The sequence below is a fragment of the Halichoerus grypus genome, chromosome 7, assembly GCF_964656455.1.
Source record: "Halichoerus grypus chromosome 7, mHalGry1.hap1.1, whole genome shotgun sequence".
Lineage (NCBI taxonomy): Eukaryota > Metazoa > Chordata > Mammalia > Carnivora > Phocidae > Halichoerus > Halichoerus grypus.
The window spans coordinates 14,806,977-14,833,678 of record NC_135718.1 but is presented as its reverse complement, the minus strand read 5'-3'; the positions used below and the strand labels follow the sequence as shown (position 1 = coordinate 14,833,678).

Genomic DNA, 26,702 nt, shown 5'->3' with positions numbered 1-26,702 from the left:
CATCGTAAAATTAAAACAGATTAACTGAATATTGTGGAAATTTAGGGTTAATCAAAACTTTCTGTGTTTCAAACCTATGAGTGAAAATGTTTCTCAAACACTAGTCGGCTTCCCTACCCCAGTGATGTTGACTCACCCAGCGCAGTAGGCGCAGGTTTGCTCCGCTGATGGGGCGGCTGCCAGCCCCCTTACCCAGGGCTACCAGTCAAGACGGTGCTGAACAAGGGCCTGAAACATCTCTGAACCCAGCCCCACGTGCTCACAAAAATTTTGGCACTAAGATTTGCTTGAAATGAAAAAAGTCTGTGGATATACATAAGCAGTTAAGCATTGCCTGTCTTTGGGAAAATATTTTTATTTTAATCCTTATTTTTTAGAGAAACACCGTAATTTGTCAACTCGGATTTGTATGTTTTACTAAGGAAACCAGAATTGGAAGTGGTTTGTCTGTCTGCAATCACTTAGCTAAAATTTAATTTAATATAAGGGGCGCCAGGGTGGTGCAGTTGGTTGAGCGATGGCTGTTGATTTTGGCTCAGGTCTTGATCTCAGGGTGGTGACATTTAGCCGCTGTGTTGGGCTCTGCGCTCAGCATGGAGTCTGCTTAAGTTTCTCTCTCCCTCTTCCTCTGTCCCTTCGCCCAAGTGCTCTCTCTCTCTCTCTAAAATAAATAAATAAATCTTTAAAATTTAATGTTAAAAATTTCTGAAGATAAATAGCCAATCAAAATTAAATATACTTTAAAATAACATGGCCCCTTTACATATATAAATAATCTAGATAATATTCTTTTTTTTTTTTTAAGATTTTACTTATTTATTTTGACAGAGAGAGACACAGCGAGAGAGGGAACACAAGCAGGGGGAGTGGGAGAGGGAGAAGCAGGCTTCCCCCCAAGCAGGGAGCCCGTTGCGGGGCTCGATCCCAGGACCCTGGGATCATGACCTGAGCCGAAGACAGATGCTTAACCGACTGAGCCACCCAGGCGCCCCAATAATATTCTTTTTTTTTTTTTTAAGATTTATTTATTTATTTTAGAGAGCGTGAGAGAGCAGTGTTGGGGGCGGGGGAAGCAGAGGGAGAGGTAGAGAAAGAATCTGACTGACCACCCAGGCACTCCGATAATATTCTTTCTTAATAGTAAGGATTACCTCTAGCAAAAAAATACTCCTTTCCATGCTGGCATATGTGGTAATTTAAGAACAGATTTTAAAATTTAAAAATTAATAAGAAAATAAGAAGTAAGGCAATATCTTTCATATAAAGAATAACATATAGAAAAGAATTGTAAGTTAAGAGAAGAAATCAGATTTACTTCTATAGACACAAAGACCTAAAAGAGCGAAACTAATTTAGTATTTTTAGCACAAGGAAAATACAGCTCATGTGTAGTTAGTGGGCACTTGGGTTATTTTCTTCCTATCCTTAAGATATTCGTGTTTCTTTGCCCCGCAGTAAAGGGAGAATATGAATCATTTTCATAATTTAGTGTAATGTGTGAATTACAAAGAGCTATTCAATTTTTTGTTAAGATCATTCTGTAGGCACTTACAGTCTTTTTTGTCCAGAGCCTTTATTTAAGGATTAAAATCCTTGTAATGATGATGAAGTGGTCCCATGATTTAAATTATGTAAATTATTATATGCACATCTTCATGCAACCCAGCAATTAATGTATATGTATTCATACATACATATACCCACATGTATTATATGTATGTGGTAGATGAAAAATTAGAATTACATTTCATTCAAAAGTGATTAATAAAGTTTAAACATTTGCTACGAATACTGTGATTGCTGTTGCCTTCAGCAACTTCTTTTGTATTTTCTTAATAATACCAAAATTTAAATTAAAAAAAAACAATTGGGGTGCCTGGGTGGCTCAGTCAGTTGAACGTCCTGCTCTTGATTTTGGCTCAGGTCATGATCTCAGGGTCATGGGATCCAGCAGCAGCCCTGCATCAGGCTCCGCTCTGCAGGGAGTCTGCTTCTCTCCCTCTCTCTCCCTTTGTGCCTTCCTCTGCTTGTGCATGAGTGCTCTCTCTCTTTCTCTAAAAATAAAAAAAAAATTAAAAATAATAATAAGAAAAAATTAAAAAATAAAGCAATAGGAGACAACATAGGAACATCTTATTATGGTCTAAGTAGGGAAGGCTCTTCCAAGTAGCATATAAACATAGGAGTCATAAAGATGATCTGTAACTTGAACTACATATGAAAGCAAGTTTGATGCTAAGAGAAAAAATAAAACAAAGTAAAAAGACAAATAGCAAAATTAGAGAAATATTTGCAACACAGGAGACTGCTGTTGAATGTTTCTTTATCCAAACCTTTTCACAGTGATACAAATTTGTAAATGTATTTGACAGTATTTCATTGACTTGTCAAAAACATCAATGCACAATGGAGCTGTCAGGAACAGTTTGAGTGCTATTTTCTTGCTGTTGCTTAAAAATCTAAATTCTGCAGTAAGTGTTTCATGTTATGATTCAGCATCATCTCTGAGCTCAAACTGTAGTCTCAAACTTCAGGGACAAGAAGCAGCAGGGTTCAGCAGGAACCGAAGTTATTAAACACCAAATTAGTCCTTAAATAATTCTAACTTTTCGGTGTTTTCCAATGGAGAAAATGAAATGATCCCCCTTCACTACTCTGCCTTCCTCCCTCCAGACAGTTTGAGATACTGAATTGTTCTTTCCCCATGTGTTAAACCAGGAAATTTCTAAGATTCCTTCCACCTCTAAAATTCCCTGGTTCTCTGAATATCCCCATTATTATCATGACATCTCATTTTGCTGAAAGAAGGTTAAATCAGTAGTCTCTTATCTTACATCCATCTTTGTGAGAAAGAGTAAAGAAAACCGAATTCAGTTTCTTCATGATTAATGCATTTGTCAAATTCTTTCCAAGTAGCAAATTAATTTATTGTGTTTTTTCATGAATGCAAATTAAAGCTGTTCAAACTATTGTAAAACTTAGCAGTCCTTTTTCATAGATTAAAGCTAACTGATTTAATGTTAATGAAAGGAACTATATTCAAATACAAATTTTAATAACTTGGGTGGAAAGAAAATCTTAGACTTCATAAGCCTTTCCTTACATAAAATTCATGTAACTTGAACAGAAAGTCATTAAAAAGTAATTTTCTATATTGAAGCCTGTATTAATTACCTTGAATGAAACTCTGAAAAGTTCCTTAGTAAATGTCTGGTCCTATGTGTCCCTGAGAAGGAGAATTGTCTATTGATTAGTTAATTATCCCAAATGAAGGGCCCCAAATTCAGTTTCTCATGATCACTGTCTTACCTTTTTCCTTGTTTGAAATTCTCAACAAAACCAGAAGTAAAATAGTTTTGTTTTGTTTTTTTAGTAAGGGAGTATTTTGCTTCTTCTGTTCATATGGATAACACAAAGAGTACCAGTATAAATGTAATAGAGTATTTTGCAATTTGTTGGTTCTTAGGACTTAATCTAATACTCCATACATGTGTGTGTGTGTGTGTGTGTGTGTGTGTGTGTGTGTGTAAAGCATCTTTATTGGAAGGATCAGATTTTAAGAATGACTTTAGAGATATGTCCTGTAAGCTTGATTCTTTCATACTTGTAACAATGTCTAAATTCGCTTCAAAAGGATTATAAGAAACAAAGGTCATTACCAAACTCACTGAATCCTTGTGTTCTTCAACATAACTATCCAGAGAACCCCATTTTGTCGAAAACTTCTCTGAAGAACATGAGAGAATCAAAATCAGTATTTTCCTTTGCATTTCTATTGTACCTGCATTTGTGCTTGATTTTCACTCAGTTCAGCAAGGAGAAATTTCAACTTCTGTATTGACTAATAAACCCTTATAGGGGTTAATTTATGCTCACATTTTTAAAAAGGAAAATTTTGTTAATGCCAAGTGTGATTACATATATTTCATACTAGGATTTAGGAATTTTTTGTATAATAATAAAAGTACCTTTTTTTAATATTAAAGTTTGCAACATTTACTGAATTCAAAAGGCAGTGCCAGATTAGATTCAATGTTCACTAATTCTAGGGTTAATCATTTAAATTGAGAAAGAAAAATCTAAAACGTAAATCTTTGACACATTCTATCTGATTTTTATGTTACACTAAAGTTATAAGAATCTATAAAACAATGAGATTAAAGCTGAAATACATCCAAAATCCTTTTGGCTCATCGTCTAGGAACCGGAGAAGTACCAAGAATGAAGGAGTCTGCACTTGAGTAGGTCAGACCATCAATTATTCTACCCTGCTTGCAATAGTCGTCCCTGTTGGGTTTTACTTTAAGAGAAAATGAACTCACAGAGAAGCATCATAGGCTTCCTGTGATGAACACATGTAATATTTTCACCCACTTTTTAAGTGTATCTTGGCTGCCTTACCATCTTTCAAAATGTCAGCAGTGATTAGACTACATTATGGGATAATTAATATGAACTTTTATCTCAAAGCTAATTTTGAGTTAATACTAGAACAAAACACATGTCAATATATTAAAGATGGAAAGTGGAACAGACTGCTTTTGTATATAAAAATATATTTTTTTCTCTTTTCAAATGTCAGTCTAACATAAATGTTTGAGAAAGGTTAAATAATCTGTGAAAGAGCATCTTGTGAAGTTTGTGGTATAGTTCCTAAAGTCCTTTCACAGAATATGGTATAGATCCTTTTGTATTAAAATATTGGTCATTTTAAGAAGTTACGGAAGTATCTCCCCATGTACCCGGATTCAGGAGATGTAGCTGTGGTTGATTAACTATGTCCAATTTACACTCTAATACCAGTGCTCCATATTTTAAAATTATCTTCAGGAGGCATCCTGCACCCTGTTTCCTTCTTCTAAACCCGTCTTTTCCCAAATTAGCTAAAATGACTGAATAATTTATTTCATCCCACAGTAGTTCTAGAGATATATTAGACTTTTCCCCTAAGGTGCTTCTGCATGTTTAATTGCACATCTAAATATAGGTCATGTTCAGGATTGGAGTGTATCAACTCTGCATGTTTGATCATAAAGTTCAAGACATGATCTAGACATGCCATGGAGGCCACCATAACTGAATACCAATCTGAACAGCTCAACGCAACAACCAGGCAATTCCACCACCTACAATTTAATTGTTGTTTTTATTTGAATTAAAGTTAAATTTTGGGTATAATTGGTTTAGCTCCTGATTCAACTGGGTCAGTTCTGGCCATACAAGTAGTTTCTGTACCAAAAAAAGCCATATTTTATCTTAGGCAGCTCACCCAATATTTTTTACAGATAGCACTGTTTATAATCTCCTTCAAAGAAGGCTCTACGTATGCAGCTGGGAGTAATGCTGATGAACTTTTGACATCTAGTCCCTGAGCCTTGGGATCTGCTATTTTGTACACTGACTTTCCATCCTTTGCAGATTCTCCTAGCTTTCTACAAATAGTGGATAGCCCTTTGGCATTGTGGCTTATTGACTCAAGGTCAGTACTTTTAGCTCTACCTTCTCTTCTCTCAACTAGTACTTGACCAAAGAAATAAAAACAGCTGGTTGGCCATTTGCACCTCTGGAAAGTGAAATGGGAATGAAATGTAATTCATTAAAATCTGCACTTATTCATAGGGCACATGTGTTTGTTCTGATTATTGCAATCCTTGTTTGTCAAAATGTGTTTAAAAGGTAGACTTTTACAAAAATAAAAAATAAAAATTGTAAAAGCAAGGGAGACTCATTGTACTTAATTATAAATAAGTCACTTATAGTTTGCCTTTCAATATCTCCTTTACATCGTTTAAGGGCAAGTCTTAAGTACCTTTGTAAATAAAAATTTTAATCTGCATTCTCCAGCTTTAATAAGTGAGGGTTTGGAGTAAGCAATATAAAACCAAATCTGATTTTGTATATATACTTGTGTGTGTGTGAACATTTTTAAATTTTTTATTATTGAAGTGTAGTTGACATACAAAATTATGTTAGTTTCAGGTGTACAAAATAGTGATTTGACGATTCTGTACATTACTCAGTGCTCATCACAGAGGGTGCAGTTACCATCTGTCACTATACATCACTGCAGTATTATTTACTATATTCTCTATGCTGTCTTGTTCATCCTCGTGTCCTATTTATTTTATAACTGGAAGATTGTCCCTCTTAATCCCCTTCATCTATTTTACACCTCCCCTGGCAACCACCAGTTTGTTCTCTGTCTTTATGAGTCCATTTCTGGTATTTGTTTATTTTGTTTTTTAGATTCCACGTGTAAGTGAAATCATACGGTATTTGTCTTTGTCTGACTTATTTCAACTTAATGTATCACCGCTGAGGTCCATCCGTGTTGTCACAAGTGGCAAGATCTCATTCTTTTTTTATGGCTGAGTAACATTCCATTATATTCCAATATTCCAGTATATAGTTTCATATCATCTTTATCCATTCACTTATCAATGGATACTTAGGGTGTTTCCTTATCTTAGGTATTGTAAATAATACTGCAGTAAACATAGGGGTGCTTATATCTTTTGGGGTTAGTGTTTTCTTCTCCTTTGGATAAACACCTCAGAATTGGGATTGCTGGATCATATGGTATTTCTATTTTTAATTTTTTGAGGAATCTTCATACTGTTTTCCATAGAAGCTGCACCAATTTACATTCCTACCGACAGTGCACAAGGGTTCCCTTTTCTCCACATCCTGGCCAACATCTGTTGTTTTTTGTCTTTTTGATACTAACATTCTGACTGGTGTGAGGTGTGGTTTTGGGTTTGCATTTGTCTGATAATGAGTGATTTGAGTGTCTTCTCATGTGTCTGCTGGCTATCTGTATGTCTTCCTTGGAAAAATTTCTATTCATATACTTTGCCCATTTTTTAATCAGATTATGTTTCTGTTGTTGGTTTTGGTGTTGAACTGTATAAGTTCTTTATGTATTTTGGATATTAGCCCTGTATCAGATATATCATTTGCAAACATCTTCTCCCGTTCAGTAGGTTACCTTTTTGTTTTGTTGGTGGTTTCCTTTGCTGTGCAAAACCTTTTCATTTTGGTGTAGTCCCAATAGTTGATTTTTGTTTTTGTTCCCCTTGCCTGAGAAGACATATCCATAGGTATGTTACGAAGGCCAATGTCCAAGTGATTACTGCCTATGTTTTCTGTTAGGGGTTTTATGGTTTCAGGTCTCAACGTTTAGATCTTTAATCCATTTTGAGTTTATTTTTGTGTATGGTATAAGAAAGTGCTCCACTTTCATTTTTTGCATGTAGCTGTTGAGTTTTCCCAACACCATTTATTAAAGAGACTGTCTCTTCCCATTGTATATTCTCCTGCCCTTTGTCATAGATTAATTGACCATATACGCATGGGTTTATTTCTGGGCTCTCTATCCTGTTCCATTGATCTATGTGTCTTGAAACATACATTTTTAAAAACCTGATAGTACCATACTTCTGCTGTACTTCTATACTTTCTTAGATTTAAGTCCTCTAAAATATAAGTTTCTTTTCTTTGTTAAAAAAAAATATTTTCCTCTAATTATGGGAACTCATCAACTATTGGGCTGAAAGTCAGCGGCAGCTGGATGGTGAACTGGCCCCTTGCCCAGACCTCAGAGTAAGACTAATTTGAAAACCCTTTACAGAATGCAGCCCAGAGCCTGCTGCTCAGAAGAGCCTGCTCTAATCAACCATTGATCGTAAGAGATTTCCTTTATTGACCTGAAAGCAAGTTTTTTCATCTTCCTGCCAGCTAAGGCACTTACTGAAAGTAGGTAGATAAAATCCAAAGTGAATATGCCTAATAAAGAAGGCAAAGTCTTCCATCTCTCCCACAAATGACATTCTGATTCTCTCTCCAGTGGGCCCTCTATAATGACATGTATGAATAAGAATTTCTGTCTCCATCCATCTCTTAACCCCTTTCATTGCCACCCTGTGAAGAAGCTATGATTAGCAAGATATCCCTTCTATAAATACATTTGGAAATTTAGGAAACTATGGTCATTTAGGAAACTATAGTCAGGGATTGTAGAACAATGTATGGGAATTTTTGTGTCTGCAGATACCTTGGAATGAATGCAGGGCCATATTTATCCCCGTGGATATAACATCAGAAAGTTCCAGATCATTCTGAAGTCTGCTCCCTCTATGATTTACCTGCCTGTAGAGTTTGAAAGGTTCCCACTAGTGCTGACTCTCTGTGACACTTCTCAATTTACAGTAGCTCACAGGACACTTTGATTGTTTCCAAAGGCAAAGTGGGGCAAAATGATCCTTTTTTCACTCAGAAGGGTCAGCATTTATGGGACATGCTCGGTCAGATTCTCAAAATTGCTTCAGCGAATGAAGGTTTCTTTTATACTATTTTCTGTTAGATTAAAGGAGGTCATTTAAACAAACTACTTCCCCAAAGTCCCTGTTTTGAATTACTGGAGAGAATGTGTACTATCTGGGGTCTTGGATCACTTAGCAAACATCAGAGGAATGGTTTGGAGTCTGTTTTGGGAAATACACTGTCCAACTGTACTGCCTTTTCCTTCAGCAAAGGAGATTTATCAAGGATCAATTTGGTTACAGACCCATCTGTTTTTGTTAAAATGCCTTTGGCCATTAAGTTATCTGTAATAACTTTTGGTAAGGTCTAAGCAATTTATAATAATATTAATGGAAAAATCATGATTCTGTATAGCATTTTTCTCTTCCATTTTATCTAAATGGCTAGCAGTGAGGATTTGCATAATTTTATCTTGCTTTTTTCCCTCCCATTTTTGCTATGATCTAAGAGTTTTAAATGGAAGGCATAAATTGACTGCTATGAACTTAGGGGAGCAGAAACATCACCTTGGACAATACTAAACTTCATTTTTTTTAAGTTGATAGCTTGTCTTTTAATAGTCAACGTGGTCTATATGCACTACGTGGTATTTTAAGCTTGAGTCTGTCTACTGTACTCTCATGTATTCTTATATAAATGCTGTGGAAAACAGTGATTCACAACACACCAACACTGTTTAACCTTGACTGAAAATTATAATCTAGTTTCTTATAAATAGGTATCAGAGCTCAAAAAAATTATTTGTGTTTTTGTGTTGACTCTAACTTTGCACAAATCTCCAGAGAGAGATCAGAACTTGAAAGGTGAACTGATTTTTCCTTTTGGGAAGTGGTTCTTTCGGCAACTGAAAGAAGCTTATGATGGGACTTACAGAGTTGATTGAAAATACTCAGTCTCTCCAAAGACATTTAGGGAGAGCTGAATTGCTAATGCTTTGCTGCCAAGCAAGTGTTGCAGCTGTTTCAATTTTTCATCAATATTGTACACACAGCCGCAGATATTAAAACCTGTTTATAGACCAGGTTGACCAAGATACCGAGCCAGATGCTCGCTAGTGTTGCTCTCACTCTCTGGGCATAAGCATGTTCAGGCCTTAGGGGGAGCACAATGGCCCCAGGCAGGAGATTCTCCCCTAGGTCAGCTTCTTGGACAAGAGACTATTTATAGGTACCCTGGTGCTGTGGTGGTCCCTCCCTGCCCTGCACTATTCCTATGCTCCACTCACTGTCTTCTTTGCATGTAAGTACAGGAATAGAGAAAATAAGGAGACCAGCCTCTATTTCTGAATATCTTTAAGATAAAATAACACTGAGACCTCTAATCAGAATTCACTTCCTTAGCAGCACACAGAATCATGATACCACATTTAATCCTCATTCAAGTAGTATTTATTGACTACCTATTTTAGACTAAGCATTGGGATAGAAAGGTGAGTAAAAACACAGCTCTTACATTTATTTTTTTATTTTTATTTTTTTTAAAGATTTTATTTATTTATTTGAGACAGAGAGAGAGAGCACATGAGAGGGGTGAGGGTCATAGGGAGAAGCAGGCTCCCTGCCGAGCAGGGAGCCCGATGCGGGACTCGATCCAGGGACTCCAGGATCATGACCTGAGCCGAAGGCAGTCGCTTAACCAACTGAGCCACCCAGGCGCCCACAGCTCTTACATTTAAAGTGCTCCCGGTCTTGGGGGTAGGCAGAGTTAAAATACAAAATTCTATTGTAACATAAAGAGTTAGAAAATTAATTTTTTTAAGGAAAAAACTATTTGGTTGTCCAGACATTGCTAGACAAAAGGTTAATCCCAGACTGATCTTGGACACCGTCCATCCTCCTTACTTCTCGGATATGAAACTTGGAGTCAGTTCTTGATTAGTGTTATCGGCATCATGGAAACCACATCCACCAGTAAGTACAAACCATACCTACTGTTACCGGTGTGGTTCTCACTCTGGTAGAAGTATGTGCAGGCTTTCATAAGTCCTTAGGCAGCAAGAACAAATGCACGTCTCTAGCAAGGGAGTCCTTGGACCCAGCCAGTCCCCTGACTTCGCAGTCATGCTTGTCGCGGCCTGCTCTGCGGCCCCTCGGGAGCGTGTACAAGAGAGGAGGCGCACAGTGGCATCTGGGTCCTTGCCGCAGGCCTGCTGAAGAAAGGGAGCTGTAGTCATAAATCTGTAGAGCCAGAGAGACCTCAGGAACCACCTACTCCAACTTCCTTCCAAGAGACATCTCTCAAGGGACATTCTGAATTTCAGATCAGGAAAAGCTTGAAAGCCACACACTCAGCTGGCTTAGAGTTGTCATGGAATTTGGTGGCTATTTGTTATAAACAGAAACAGGATCCACAGGTTAGAACCAGCCCATGACTAGTCTTCTTACAGAGTCTGTGGACAGTCTTGCTTTTGCCTTTCTCCTACCTCTCTGGGTGGTCTGTCTTCTCCTGGGCTCCCCTCCACCATTGCCAGCCCTCTCTTCTCGGTCTTATCTCCTTCTTACTCTGTTCTTTCTACCAAGGGCAGCCGCATCCACCCTGGTGGCAGAGGCTGCTGGCTCTCCACCCAACATTTGCACATCCCTCCTTTAGTGGAGAGCTGTTTCTGCAGAGTAGTACTTGCTAATGGCATGGGGCAGAGTGTCATGAGCTTTTCTACCCTCTCGTCTCCCACCTGCCACCTAGATGTCAATGCTCAAGGCACCCATGGAAACCCAGCTGAAGATGGCAGAACCACCATCAGCCAGGTCCCTGAGTAACTACAGAGGACAGGCACTGCACTCACTCTCTCCTCTTTCCCCCACACGTGTCCTGACACCAGTCAGCACACTCATCTTGGACTTTACATGGTGAGAAATAAACTAACATGTTGAGCTACTGAGATGTCAGGCTTCAACTATTATAACAGCTAGTGTTACTTAACTTATACTTACAAAGCCTTCAGATTCCATCCATGCAAAACACCCTGGGTATCTCTGGGCTAAACTTTATTCCTGAGCTTCCCACCCACATATCCAGCTAGACAGCTCCACTAAGATGTCCGACAGGTCATTGAACTCAGTACGTCTAGAACTGAACAAATGATCCACCACCTTCCTTGGCTGTTCTGTTCCTCCTTCATATGCCAGTGAATAGCATTTGTACGCACTTGGCCACTCAAGCCAGCAAGCTGGGAGTCGTGCTAGATTTCTCCGTTTTTCATCTCCCACATTAATCTCTCCTAAAATATCTGTCCTGCTCATCATTTTTCTCTCTCTTTATCACCATTTTCTTGTTATAATTATCTTAGCCTTACCCCCAACTCCCATCCGTCTGAGCTACCACTAGGAGTGTGTCTTTGAAATAAAGATCTGGCGATGCCTCTCTGCTCCTTAAAATCATCCCGTGGCTCTTCCTGGCTTGCAGATGAAACATCTATTTCCAGGTTTGGCACCTGGGGCTGTCTCATGGACTCCCTTCTGTTTCCCTCTCTCCCTTCTTTCTCACTCTTCTCCTCTTCCCACCTATGCTCCACCCAGAGCAAATGTCCAGAAGTTTCAAATGCCCTTACCCTCCGTGCTGGTGAAGTGTTAGTTCCTTGCCACCCAGAACATGCTGCGCTGCTCAGCCCAGGCCTCGTCTGAGTAGTCCTTTCTCATCTTTCAAACCTCAGCTCAGAAATCACCTCCCCTGGGAATCTTTGACCTCCACACCCACCCCAGAGGTCTCCCCTCTACATTTTTTCCCCTCATGCCTTGGGCCTACTTCGTAGAATTTGTCTCCGTGTGGTTATTAGCAAATCTAGGCGCGCTTGTATTGTTGCCCTAGCTTCATGCTATTTGATAATGACTTTTTTTTTTAAGATTTTATTTATTTATTTGATAGAGAGAGAGAGAGAGCAAGAGAGCACAAGCAGGGGGAGTTGTAGAGGGAGAAGCAGACTCCGCGCTGAGCAGGGAGCCCGATGCAGGGCTCGATCCCAGGACCCTGGGATCATGACTTGAGCCGAAGGCAGACGCTTAACCGACTGAGCCTCCCAGGCGCCCCGATAACGACTCTTTGACAACAACCCACCTCAACCATGCCAGCTGTATATGCCCTCAACACATTTTTTTGATTGAACCTGTGCTGTCATCTACTCCTATCTGCATAAATGGATAGAATAATGCACATCAAGTGCTGAGGGCAATGTCTGGCCTATAGGAAGCTTTCAGTCAATGTTAACAGAATAGAGCTTTTTAAAAAAATATTACTGTTATTGTTTTTATTGCCATCAGCATTAATTAATGCCTTTGGCCTTAACTGATTTCACACCTCTACCAGTTTTTGAGTTTTGCTTTTTTTCCCCCATTTGGTTCAAAATCATGGGCTACTCATTTGTACGAAAGTAGCAATCTCCTTCTAATGGTATAAAGCGAGCAGAGTTCAAGTCAAAGGATCTGAAGGCTTGGGCTCACATGCCGCCCCAGCACCAACTGTGTGAGCCTGGACTACGCACTTCATTACTCTGTGCCTCATTTGGGCCATTAGTGAAGCGGGGATAGAAAGAACTTCCTGACCCACTTCAGCACAATTGTCTTGAGAAACAACCTAGATTATCAATGGGAAAGCATTTTTTTAACTCTAAAAAGTGGATAAAAGTTAATTAGTAGTAGTATTTCCAATAATACAAGCACTATTAATATAAACAGTGCTTTCTCTGTTGAATGTTGCCTTTCCTCTATTTGCCGTTACCACTTTCAATTATTTTCATATTCTATAATGAGTGGAAACACACATAAGTCATCTGTATCTCTATGAGCAAGTTCTCAATTTGGTTATCCAAGGCATCAAAATAATTCTGGTTTGAGGACTGAACACCGTACCACCTCACTGACAATGTTGTTCTAAATTGATGCTGTCCTCGAGTCTTTGAATTCACCTTTCTATCCAATTTTGTTCCTTATTTGGCATCCCACACAGTAGGCACAGCAGCTGTTGGATAAATGAATGAGTGCTATTAAAGGATAGAAGCAAAGTTTTGAGTGCCCTGTGTTTTGTCAACTGCTCCCTACTTGACTTCAAACTTCGCACTTGGTAATGACGATGATGGTGATGATGATGGTGATGATGATTGACGTTTTCGAGCACTTAGGTGCCAGGTGCTTTCCTAAGCCCTTCACATTTAAGCTTCACAATAACTTGGTCAAACGAATGCAAGAACTTGGCCCACTATAAAGGAAGCTCCATGGAATATAGAATCTCTTATCTTGTCTGTCTTACACGGCTACATTCTTAGGGACTCAGGGAAGTGCCTGGCATATATGGTAGGCACTCAGGAAATAATAGTTGAGTGAAGTGATCTGCTCTTCAGACACTTTCTTGATACTTAGGACTTTGGAGTTTTCTGTACATTTGTAATTTGATTGTGATTTCTTACTAGTAGTGGTAGTAACTGATTGTTTTATTATTAAAATTATTAATTAGCTTTATAAAATACTTATAGTTATAAATACTATAATTTATAAATTAAATTCATTTAATTTAAAGCAACCAATGACATTTTACTAGTAGAAATGCTAAAATACAATGTCTCTACCTAATGGAAAATAAAATATTGCCATTATTACAATATTGCCATAGTTTGATTTTTCCAGTGAATGATCAGCAAGCACTTTAATTAATTTAAAGATGATTGGGGCTTAAAATAATTATCATATATCAGATTTCTTTAATTGAAGGAAGAAAATACCAGGAAATATTTCCCCAGGTGGCTTAGGATGAGGGAATTCTCAATTGGAAATTTACTTAACAATGTGGAAGGGTAGCTGCAAGGCTGATTCTGGTAATGTTGGTGGCTCTAAAAAAAAAATATCAGAATATTTTAAATGAATTAGTAAAATCTTTTGCTATGTAATTAAAATTAGAACTGGTAAGATCCAGAGTGCCTGGGTGGCTCAGTAGGTTAAGCATCTGTCTTCCGCTGAGGTCACGCTCCCAGCGTCCTGGGGTAGAGCCCCACATCAGGCTCCCTGTTCAGCGGGGAGTCTGCTTCTCCCTCTTCTTCTGTGTGCTCGCTCTCTCTCTCTCTCTCTCAAATAAATAAATCTAAAAAAGAATTAAAAAGAAAAAAGAACTGGTAAGATCCAAAAGAAGCTTTACATGTTAAAAAAGCATGAGGATTTGCATGATACAATGACTTGAGACAGTAATGACCATTATTTACTCAGCATATTCTAACCAATCAGAGAATAGTCCATATACAATTTAGGGAACACTTGGCAATGCTACAGAAAGTGGCATCTGTGGTGCTAGAGTAGGATTAAATTTCATAAAACTTGTACGGTGTGTCTTTCAATGAAATTTTAAAATATTATGATGTGTTAAAGACCGAACAAAATTGTATAAGCAGAATACAGTTATAATTTGTACTTAAACACTGACATCTGTAGTTGTCATTGGTTCTTAGTAGGTGAAGGGAAACATTTCTTTAAACTCTCAGACAAATATGACTAGTCCATTTGTCATTCCAGTGTTTTCAGTACTTGAAGTATTTCAATTTTGGTTCAACAATGTAACCTTTGGAGTTTTGCCTAATAATGACTTCAGTTGCACTGGCCTTCCAACGGATAAATTAAAATGGAAATGCATATTTTCTAATTATGTATCCAGCCCTAGTTGCATATTGGCAAGGGTGGCCACACTGAATGTTAAATTAAGTCTGCACAATAGCTAGAGTCTAGGTAACATCAGTTTCCCAAAGTCACTTTCTTAATCACGTGAAGGATAGCCAGGACTCTGATCAGTAGTATGTGGCTATATACAATCAGAAGGAAAACATTTAAACATCCCAGCATGGTATTTCCATTTAAATCTGATTACAGTGAAATAAAACTGTAGCCATTAAAGGTTTAGAAGAACTACAAATACAAGCTGTAAAAGAAGACAGATAGTAAATGAGGTAGTAAAACATTTCAGCAGGGCAAACAGTTTACAGCATTCATTCAAGTCGTCCTAAAGCAGACTGTGTAATTCACCGCAGACCCTGCACTGTTCCCTGAGCTCCACTTAAACCTGCAATTAACCTTTCACGCCTAATGAAGCTGTTTTCCTAGAAAATTAAAATATATAGTGGTGCCTGCTTTTACACAGACTTGGGAGGAGAGCATTTCAAAATGAATGACTTTTCTGAGGCTTTGTTCAAATGTAAAATGGAAGTGCTATGTTTGTATATAAAGTGAGGATGTTCTTTCCAAGGCAATTTCACTTGATGTGCAGTATTTTATTACTGTACTTATTAATTGTTCTGCGTAATTGTAAAAAAACACAAATCAGTAGTTTTATGATTACACTGTTACCGCTGGAGTCTACTAACACCACTTCGCTTTAGTAGAACTAGAGTTTTCCTAAAGATAACTCAGTTTCTAATGTTTCTCCTTGATGGTTTTCATTGCAAATTTAGTGGTTTAAAAAGATATATTTACCATGTAAATATGTAGCTCTTAGTCATTTCTATTGCTTTCTTTTTAGGGCATGTCTGCACGTGTTTTTTGAGAAACAAAGTTCTTAATTTTAGGAAGAAATGCTGGGGGTTTTTTTCCCCAAGAATCTGGGTAAAGGTCTGATTTTGGTGTATCTTCTACTTATTTCCTAAATATCTGTGGTAGCTCTTGGCGTCCAAACCAGTAACTACTAAATTGTGCCCCTGTTCTGAAGGAAATCTGCGTGGTCCCAAAGGAGTCCGCTTCCTTCCCAGCTCGCCCAGCCCTGAGTGGTCCACAACAGCCACGGGTGACGTTCCACATTAGCGAGGGCTAGTTTGCAACACCACAAGGCCACGGCAAATGGAATAGGGAACAGAAGAGGGTACTTTCTTTCTTATGAGGTTTATAATCCATATTTAAATAATCTAAATGTCATAGTGCCTGTTATTTAAAAACTAAAAGTGCAAGAAGGTAAAGCTTATAATAAATATTTAAACCCCAGCATTTTTATTGAATGTGCCGGCATATTTTGATGTAAATTCTGCTAGCTTGCGGCATCTGTGCATCATCTTGACATGGTAAATGCAATTCCTTTAGACCACCAGTCTAAAATAATGAATTGTTGCCCTGGTTAATTGTATTGCTTTGATAACAAGGAACTATGCTAGGCCTAGAGAATACAATAAGTGGATTTCATCAGATGATTTGTGTGATGTTTTGAAAAATGATCTTCTAGAGTGATGCAACTCAAACCACGGGCAGCATGTACCACTGAATGGCGTCCTGTTGGCAGGAAGCGCTTCCTCTATGGCCCGGGGAGTGTGGGGTCAGCACCAGAAAACCTCTCCCCAGGGGACAAATTTCCCAGGGAAATCTAAACAAGGAGGAAGTGTTTGCCTCAAAGGGCAACATGGATAAATTATTTTTAAGTTGTTTTTATTTAATTGATGCATTTAAAAAAAAAACAACCCAGGAAAGATCTCAAGCTACCTTTATCTCTTCATCACCAGTGTGAAAGTAAACCAAGACCAATGAAATAACAAGCAAGGCTATTTATTCAGAACTTGCTTCAGCAAGGGAGCCACCCGCCATTGCTGGCTTACGTTTCAGCAGACACTTAAAAATAGGCAAATATGTGGAATATAGTGGAAAAAAGAGAAGTCTTCAAGTATGCACCGACTGGAAGCTATTGGCACAGGAAAGCTAGAGTCAGGTTAACTAGAAATGGGGTATCCTATATGATTGGTTAGGGGTGCATATTTGCCTTTCTCTGGTTGGTCCTAAGTTGGAAGCTGGGACAAAAATTAGGGAAGTTGTCAGTTATTAATCAAGTTGGGTAGGTGGGACCCATTGTTACGGAGGTAATTGTTTGACTTCCTGGATTGTTATTAGAGATAGCAGTCTGACTTCGCACAAACCTGACATGGCAGGCTGGCTTCCTAGTCTGGTTATTGCAGATATAGGGGCTGGATTCCTGAGCAGGTGGCTGCATCTGTGGGATGGAGTTATGTTGTCATCTGGCTATTGCCTGTTTATATAGTCAGTCTCTCCCATCAACATACACATGTTACATGCAGGGAGAGGGGAGTAATATTGGTTTTCTTAAAGAGCTACTGTCCACTTTTCTTTTTTATCAATTAAGATTCCCTACAATAAAGTATACTGAAGGGCAAGGATAGAAACTACTTTGATTTCTCAATCTTTCTCTCTTTTTTAAAGAGTCTTCCACACACTAGACACTTTGGGAAGTCTGGGACCTGCTTCCTCTTATTTATTCTTCTGTCCAGGGCTTCTTGTAGGTTGAATGAGGACCTAGCAATTTCTGGGTTGTTGTGTTAGAGTTCTCCATACAGTACAATATGAAGAAATGCAATAATAGTAATAAAAACTTATACCCAACAATTTGACATAAACACGCATGCAGTTATGATCATTATGCTGTTCATAATTAAATTACAAGATTATAAAAAAAAGTAACTCATGGGGTGCTACAAGCTGTGTAGTAGTATAAAGGACCCAAGCTTAAATCTAAGCGAAAATATCATTTGGCCCCTCCAGAGAATGAGAGTGGGCACGTGGCCCTTGGAGCGTCCTCTAGGAGGACACGTGGGGGACACTAAACATCACTGCCTGCAGGAATCCAAGGTTCCCACATACATGTGGCCATTTATGCAGAATCTGTAAATGTAGTTGGTAGCTCCATTTCCACAGGAAAGAACAAAAATTTGTCAAATTAAAAATAAGCATGATAATGCGATTTTATTTGTAAATTAAGGACTGAAGTCTGGCTTATAGATTTACTATTTTCAACGGAATGTGTTTCCAAGCTTACAAATCATTAGCAAACCCAGGATATTTGTGAGACACTACTTTAATTAGGCTTCAGAATTCCAATACCCTGAAATACAAAGGTACGTTGGCAGTTTCAGATTAGATGGAATTGCTTGTTTGGGCAACTCAAATGGTTTGCTCCTCTCCTGACATTATAGCTTCTGTAAGGGAAACAACATTTGTAGCCACATGTAAATGCAAAAGTATTGTTTTTCAGAGCTCCTTTGGACTGGGTCATGCAGTAGTTTAATGAATAACATGATTTCATACTTAGAAGCTGTGATCATTGCAATTAGTGGAAGTGGTCTCTGTCTACATTAAAGGAGACATATATTCTTTGTCATATTTGGCTGTCTCTGGATAAGAGGGTGCCAGGAATGAAATAACAGAAGGTTGTGAATTATGACAGAAGGATGCCAAGAGATCTGGGGAAACTTTAGGTCTGCCTGTACTGAATTTTTTGTTAGCACAACCGGGGCCTGTTAGTCTTTTTTTAAAAAAACATGTACTTCAGCTCCCTCCCTTGAAGAAAAAACAAAGTAACTATTTCCTACAGCAGAATAATGGTTGAAACATCTATGTGGGACACTTCCAGAAGTTCATATGTGCTCTTCAGAGGTCAAGAAAGCAATATTTATTTAAACTTTGAACCTTTGAACTTGTGTTATCTCTAAGCAATTCAGAATAATTATTCAATATCCTAAAAGAGCAGGTTATTTAACAGCAACCCTTAAAAGGTAAATATCTAAGATTATCAGCCTAGCCAGTGATTACTGTAACTTTTTAATCCTTTCCCTCCCTAGCATCGTTAATTTCTCCTTCTCCAAAAATACCTTCTCTTCTGTTCTCACATGTACATAAAACTCCTTTTTCCTTTAAAAATTATATGTACTCAGATGATCCTAGGTATTCACATATATCTCCTCTGACCTGTTACTTCCCCTGTGTACCAGCTCACTTACCTCTTTCCAGTGCCAAATAGCTTGAACATGGGATTTATATGTGTTGTCACATTGCCTCTCACCCCATTCCCTACTTAACTTTCAGACTTCCTTCCTCAGTTAGGTATGGAAATGACTCAAAGATCATCCAAATCTTCTTTGAGGAACTCTAATGGGCTCTGCACCCAGCCTCACTGCTGGCCCATTTGGTACTCTCCGCAGACTCCTTGAACCCTGACGTCCCTTGACTTCTACAATACTGCACCAGGCTTGTTGACCCTCCTCTTAACACTGTTTCCCTCCATTGACATTTCTTTCTGTTCATAAACCTCTGGAGTTCTGTTCTTGCCAGGTCATATTTGAGGCTTACCTAGAAAAAATTGACCTACAGAAGTAAAATAATTCAATGGCATCTTGCATAGCTTAAGATCCAAAAGTGAGGCCTTCTTCTAAGAGCAGCACATTGAGGAGATGTCTGTAGGGCTCAGGGCTTGGTTCAGCTCAACCCCGGGTCAAGTCTCCAAGACCCGGGAGATGGGAAAATGAACCAAAAGTCCTTTAGTCACCTCCTTAAAGCAAGCAGGCTGGTCTCTTGGTTTAGTATGGTGACTTGGCACATTTTGTTTTACTCAAGAATTATATGAGACTCAGGGCACCTGGGTGGCTCCATCGTTAAGCATCTGCCTTCGGCTCAGGTCATGATCCCAGGGTCCTGGGATCGAGCTCTGCATCAGGCTCCCTGCTCAGCAGGAGGCCTGCTTCTCCCTCTCCCACTCCCCCCTGCTTGTGTTCCCTCTCTTGCTGTGTCTCTCTCTGTCAAATAAATAAATAAAATCTTGAAAAAAAAAAAAGAATTATATGAGACTCAACAGAAACTAAAATGCTTCATGTATAGCTATGATAAACCAGAGTATCTGGCTGGGCCATTGCTTCTACAAATTTAGGAACGTCTTTACTATCCATGAACACTTTACCAAATGTTCTTGTCAATCAATAGACAAAATGATGCAACAAAACAGTATTCTTTAAATTACCTATGATAGCTAGAGATCCACTTTTGTGCTAATAGTCTGCTGATAATACTCAAGGTTTTTTTCTTATGTTTAAGAAATATCAAGCTGTCTTTCTTCCATGTCTGCTTGTGCATAACACAACTCTGCACCTGGGTGTTTTCTTACTTAAAAACACTTGAAAAAAAAAGAGAATGAAAAGACAGGCCACAGATTTGGAGAAGATACTTGCAAAACACATATCTGATAAAGGACTGGTATATAAAATGTAAATGAAATCTCTTAAAACTCAACAATAAGAAAACAAACAGTTCAATTAAAAATGGGCAAAAGATCTGAACAGATACCTTACCAAAAAAAAATATACATCTGACAAATAAGCATATGAAAAAGATGCTTTTATTATGGAATTGCAGATGAAAACAACCATGAGATTTAGTTACATACCTATTAGAATGGCTAAAATCCCACACACCAACACCACCAAATGCTGACAAAGATGTGGTACAATGAATGAGGAACTCTCATTCATTGCTGGTGGGAATGCAAAATAGCACAGCTCCCACGGAAGATAGTTGGGTAGTTTCTTTCAGAAAGCTAAAACCAGGTTTACCATGTGGTCCAATGATCATGTTCCCAGGTATTTGTGAATTGGAAACTTATGTCTACATAAAAACTTGCACATAGATATTTATAGCTGCCTTATTTATAATTGCCAAAAATTGGAAGTAGTCAAGCTATCCTTCAATAGGGGAATGGATAAACAAACTGTGGTACATCCATACAATGGAATATTATTCCAAAAAGAAATGAGCCATTGAACCAAAAAAGATATGATGGAACTTAAAGGCATATTCTTAAGTGAAATAAGACCGTCTGAAAAGGCTAGGTACAATGATTCCAACTATATGACTCCAACTATATGCCGTTTTGGAAAAGGCAAAACTATAGAGACTTTTAATAAAGATCAGTGATTACCGGAGGCTCAGGGGAAGGGGAGGAATAAGTTGGTAAAGCACAGGGGATTTTTAAGGCAGTGAGACTTCTCTGTGTGATACTCTAATGTTGAATATATGACATTATACATTTGTCCAAATCCATAGAATGTACAATACAAAGAGAGAACCCTAATGTAAACTATGGACTTTGGTTGGTAATCATGTATCGATGTTGGCTCAATTTTTCTTTAAACCTAAAACTGCTCAAAATTTTTAGAAAAATCTTAATACAATGGCTTTTTGTTCTACACACACAAAAATAATGGTAACGCTGAAAATTCTGTGTACAGCTAGAACAAACTTGTGTTCAGACATGGGAACTAAGGTGTGGGGTCATATCCACAGCTGGTTGTGATGTTTTTGTCACACACTGAATTTGATCATCCACAGTCAGAGTCAATTAACTGCTAGGTCCTTGTTCTTCTTCATGTGTGACATTCGTATGTCTCAGTTGTAGAAACATTTTAAGTAAAGGGCAAACTACATGATAACTTCCAATAAACAGCTAAATGTTTGATGACTAAATATAAAACAATAAAAAGTAGGATGCCAAGACACCACTGTCACTGTCCTGGAGATGTCTCACCAAATATTTGAATGATTTTCTCCTCTTCTTGCAGGCCTTGCAATTGCCAGTGCCCTAATAGATATTTCACAACAGAAGCCTTCAGATAGTAAAGACAAGACTTCAGGAGTCCGAAATCGAAAACACCACCTCTCAACACGTCAAGGAACTTGTGTCTGAGAAACAGAAACTGCTCCTGGATATTCTGAAGTGTTTTGATTTTGTAAATGGCTTCCATTAAGGCTGGTCTATGGCCTCAGTTTTTATGGAGGCAAATCTCTGTGTGGTCCCAGGGCTCAAGTACAGTTCCCTCCAAAAGGGCAATGACCCGAGTGGCCAGAGAATGTTCGTGACTTTTATGAAAGTAACAGTATTGATGGTCACGGGCGATAAAGTCAGTTTTTACGACTCTCTTAGGCTTATCATAGATAACATTAAATTACGCTGGAAAAGATGTATATTGTTTCTTAATGCAGATGAAAATATGTAATTCATATAAACCAAACTGTTTATATCCCAAGACTTTAAAGAAAGACATTTTATAATGCCTGGATGATGAGAATTGTACAGTTTTTGCCTCATAAGCAAACTTAAATCACTTGTATATGAACAGGAAATGAACAAATTGCAATGGCTTTAAATGTTGTTTTATCTCACTGTAAATGTAAAAGCAAGATTGGGGTTTAGTGGGATGTAGGGTAGTGTATTTAAATATTCCACATGACCATATCATGTCCACACTCAGTTTGAGAATGTGACTCTTTTCCACCTAACTGGAATGCAGACCAAAATGAGTCCATTTGGATGGATGGTATGTGCAACTTCACAGGAGGTTTATTAGAATTCTGAGTGAAAAGGACATTCCTGTCATCCTTGCCAACTGCCTAACTCATTATCAGAGCTGATAGAGCATGGAAAAACCTGTCCAGCAATCAGTTTTTCCCCTCCTTCCAAAAACCCTCCAATACCAAACCTGAAGAGAGCTGAAATGGTCATTTTACTGTGTGTAAGGTTCAGCTCTACTGTGGTAGTTTTTTTTAATTGCCTCGGAATCATTGGATCAGACCTAAATGATCCATCTGCATTTCTGTAAAAACAGATCATCTTCTGTTGGCCTTCCTCTCCTAGCTGCTAGATTTTTATCTACCTTTTACAAATATCATGAAAAGTATTTTAGAGGTGACACCTCCCAAGTTTTAATATGATCCAGGTTCCTTCTTGCCAACTATCCACTTAGAATACAAGTAGAGAAGAGCTGGCAAGGGTCTACAGTATTCTTATTTCTAAGCTGAACACACTGATGTCACAAGAGTAAGTCTTCAATTTAAAAAATAAGTTGATCGTCGCCTACATTGAGCATATTCTTAACAATTCACAAATCCGAATCATGGCAGAAAGGAGAAATGATTTAAAAGAGCTTTCACACTGGGACATAGAATCCTATGTGGCCTCATTTTGACAACAGTTCCCTAGAACTCAGTAGCATTAACAGATCTTGTTTGAAACTCTTTTCTTCCCTTCAGGGTGACTACAGGATATATGTAGAAAGCAGTGACAGAGACATCCAGAGCTGCCTCATACAATACAGCTTCGTTCACTATGAAAGTCATTTAAATATAATTGATGTTTAGTACTATCTATGTACTTTTCATGTTCTTTGGATTTCTGGAAGGTAATGACACTTTACTGTTTACAGCTAATGCATAGTTCCTTGCATGCTGTGATCGTGCCGTAGTGGAATATGACCCTATTGTGATATTCAATGTTATTTCATGATGCCATTTATACATAGTCAGCTTCATTTGATGAGGATCGAATGTAATATATAACAGGAATGATCATACAATAGGTAGTTGCATCATATATAAGATTGCTAGGTTGCATCGAGCCATGACTATCATTGTTTTGATAATTAGGCACTTGTTAACTATAGTATATATTCCTTATGTTGGCATGATCATTTTGCTATTTTCTATGCATTAAAAATAAGACTAATTCTTAGAATAATTTTATCTATAGCCTGTGGGTTTTTTGGGAGAGGGGGCGGGAGTGGAGCTGGTTGTTTTTGCCTCCCTGTGATATTTTACCTCTCAAAAAAAAAAAAAAAAAAAAGTGAGCAAAGGTTGTAAATGTCTCCTAAAAACAATCAAGTAATTTTATTAGCTTCTTTTTGGACCCTTTAAATGTTGATTTTCCTCCTGGAGAAATAAATTGATAAAACCAGTGACTACAAAAATATAATCATTTAAAAATAAAATGATTGCCCTATTTGTTTTAATTGTCTAACGTTTGTCATGAGAGAAGCCTTGTATAACAAAAACACAAAAAGCGTACAGAGTTGTAGGTAAAGTCCATTTCAGCCATCCTTTTGGAGAGGCCAAGCAAACAGTATTACTCTGAAAAAATTGCCAAGCTTCATCCACCTCAAATCCCGCTGGGTTCCTAACACTTGAAAATTTGAATTTTAGAGAATTACAGGACATCATGCAATGTGAAGTTAAAGTCATACTACATCTTTCTGGGCCAAATATTGCTAACTCGGTGACTGATTATGCTCGGTAACTATTATCTTCTCAACTTATCAAAGCTTTTTACTGGCAATAAAATTCTTCACCCTCGGGTGAAGTGGATTGAAAAGACCTTAGGGATTATCACTTTGAATCTGTGTCACGTTCTTTTTGTCCCCATATCCCAAACACTTTAAATTTAGATGCTCCTTTTTTTAATTAACTTTTTAAAATCAATCCACAAATATATGCAGATACTCTTCCAGAAGTATACAGTTAAATGACTGATTCTCTTGAAAACTTTATCTTAATGGAATTGTGTACCTTTCAGTTTAGGATAACTTTGAAAAGTCCTTTAGATTTTAGGATTTCTTATTCTTCCAAGAATGAAAAGTTTTTGTTAAATAGAATGGAGTTTTAAAAATGTACCTGAGGGGGGCTCCTGGGTGGCTCAGTTGGTTAGGTGTCTGACTCTTGGTTTCAGCTCAGGTCATGATCTCAGGGTCGTGAGATTGAGCCCTTGTCCAGCTCCATGCTCAGTGCAGATTCTGCTTGAGGTTCTCTCTCCCTCTGCCCCTCTCGTTCGTGCTGTCTCTGAAATAAATAAATAAATTTAAAAATTTACCTACGGACAATATTTGGGCAACTAGAGAATTCTTGTTGAAAGAGATACACATACTTACAGATCAATTTAATAAATTTTAAGAGGATTGGGATTTTCATAATTGCTTTTAAGTGGAAATTTATTTTAGTGATATATATAGAAGGAGAGAGTATGCCACATACTATTGTGTTATGCTCAGCAGGAAAACTTCAACTAGGACATATTTCAATGTGGAATCAATTCTTGCTGTACTCCCCAAGATCTCATTTTGGGGGGGTTCTGTCGGACAGAAGTCACTGTATGGCTATTGTCCTGCTGCAGAGTCATTTAGAGTGTAGACCAGCGGACAGGCCTGAGAACAGATGCTGGAACCAGCTTCGAGCTTCATGGTGCTAGGCAAGTTTTGACCTCTAGACGCGTCCAGACTTTGCATCTGTGAGGGGAGGGTGGTGCCCACCTTGCAGAGCTGCTGCGAGCCCGTAAGGTAATAAGCATAAAGCAGATCCTCCATGCAGTGTAGCTGGTCTTGACTATCCTGGGGCTACCAGGCCACTCTTTTTCTACCAACAGTTTTATGAATCCATCTATTAATTTTTCATCCATAGCTGAAGGTCAAGTAGGTTTTTGCAGGTAAAAGTTTCATGACAATCTTTAGTTCCTATATTTCTAGGATATAGAGATTTCTAAAAATCTACTTTGATGGTCGAGTCATTAGAAGCTTTGACTCTTCCAAATATATACAGCTTTAGGAGACTATTTTTTAAATGACTGCTTGATGACCTTTAGACGGGAACATTAATTATCACTTTCACATTCAAATTAGCCCAGAAGAAACCAGTCCTTACATTTGGTCAGCATTCACTGTACATCTTTTTGTCATTAAACATAAAACTATGACTTGAGGAATGTTTTATATAAAAGGTTTTAAAAAATTAAAATTGATCAAATGAATGAATTCTCCCACATACACTTAAGAACAAGTCAAATTCCAAAACCCATTTGCCATTTTACTAGAGTGAGTTTGGAACATACTTGATCATAAGAACTCCCCGGGTTTGTACAGATTCCTACTCTTGCCTCTAGAGATTAAGATTCAGAAGGACTGGATTAGACCCTGAAGATGAATATGTTCAAATAAGCACCTCAGTGATTCTTACCATTAGGCAAATGAGGGAGACACTGTGCTGGGCCAAAGAGCTGCCTTTATCTACAGTTAGAAGAATTTCTTTAAATAACAAAGTTATCGCTCTAATTCAAAATGCTTTGATTTTCCAGTGAATATAAGCCATTGGGTTAGTGTTATAGCAATCTTCTCACCCTAGTACACCTTTAACAGAGTAGTTTTATCAAATTTCTAAAATTAAGACTTATAACCATATCAGTATACACGTACACAGGTGTGAATGCCAATGTTAGGACAGATTGTGTAAAGGTTCCAACCTGCTTTAAAAAGTCCACATTTTCTGCTACAGTGTGCTATGAATCAGGAGTTTACTGAAATAAAAACACTTTATCTTCCAGCCCCCACTGCTAAATATAGTTTTGTTTTGTTTTGTTTCTACCCTTCCAAAATCACACAGGAAAAGCACTCAACACCCGAAAAAGCCCCTCTGCCATCGAAGACTTGTTTGTAACATTTGTGTTATTGAATTCCACATGCAAAACACATTTTTCTCTCTTTCTCTCTTCACCTGATTTTCACTGGCCTTTTCTACACGTTTTCTCTGAATGGCATGCTGAACACTTGGAATGTTCCTGAGGATGGAAGCAAAACCCACAAGAGCCTGAGTGGCCAGGATTCCAGCTCGAACTGAGGGTCTCGGCCCCAGCCCTGTGTGCTGTGTTTACAAACATTGTTCTTACAGTAACAGTCCTCCTTCTGAGACTGGTACAGCCAGGGCCTAGCTGAGCAGTTTTCTAAGAAGTCTGCTTGTTCTTTGGCAGGCTTTGGGTTTCGTCCCCCTGTGGCCATCTGGGTCCTCGCT

The 26,702-nt window shown here is 38.2% G+C and overlaps 1 protein-coding gene across 2 annotated transcripts in view; it reads left to right on the top strand.

The window, feature by feature from the left end:
- Positions 1-23,878, top strand: part of ATRNL1 (attractin like 1) — an 839,881-nt gene extending 816,003 nt beyond the window's left edge. For both annotated transcript variants that reach the window (XM_078077077.1, XM_078077076.1), the window contains exon 29: positions 21,662-23,878. In XM_078077077.1, the coding sequence (XP_077933203.1) occupies positions 21,662-21,786 (125 nt within the window). In that variant the 3' untranslated portion in view covers positions 21,787-23,878. The remainder of the gene's footprint in view (positions 1-21,661) is intronic.
- Positions 23,879-26,702: the final 2,824 nt, after the last annotated feature.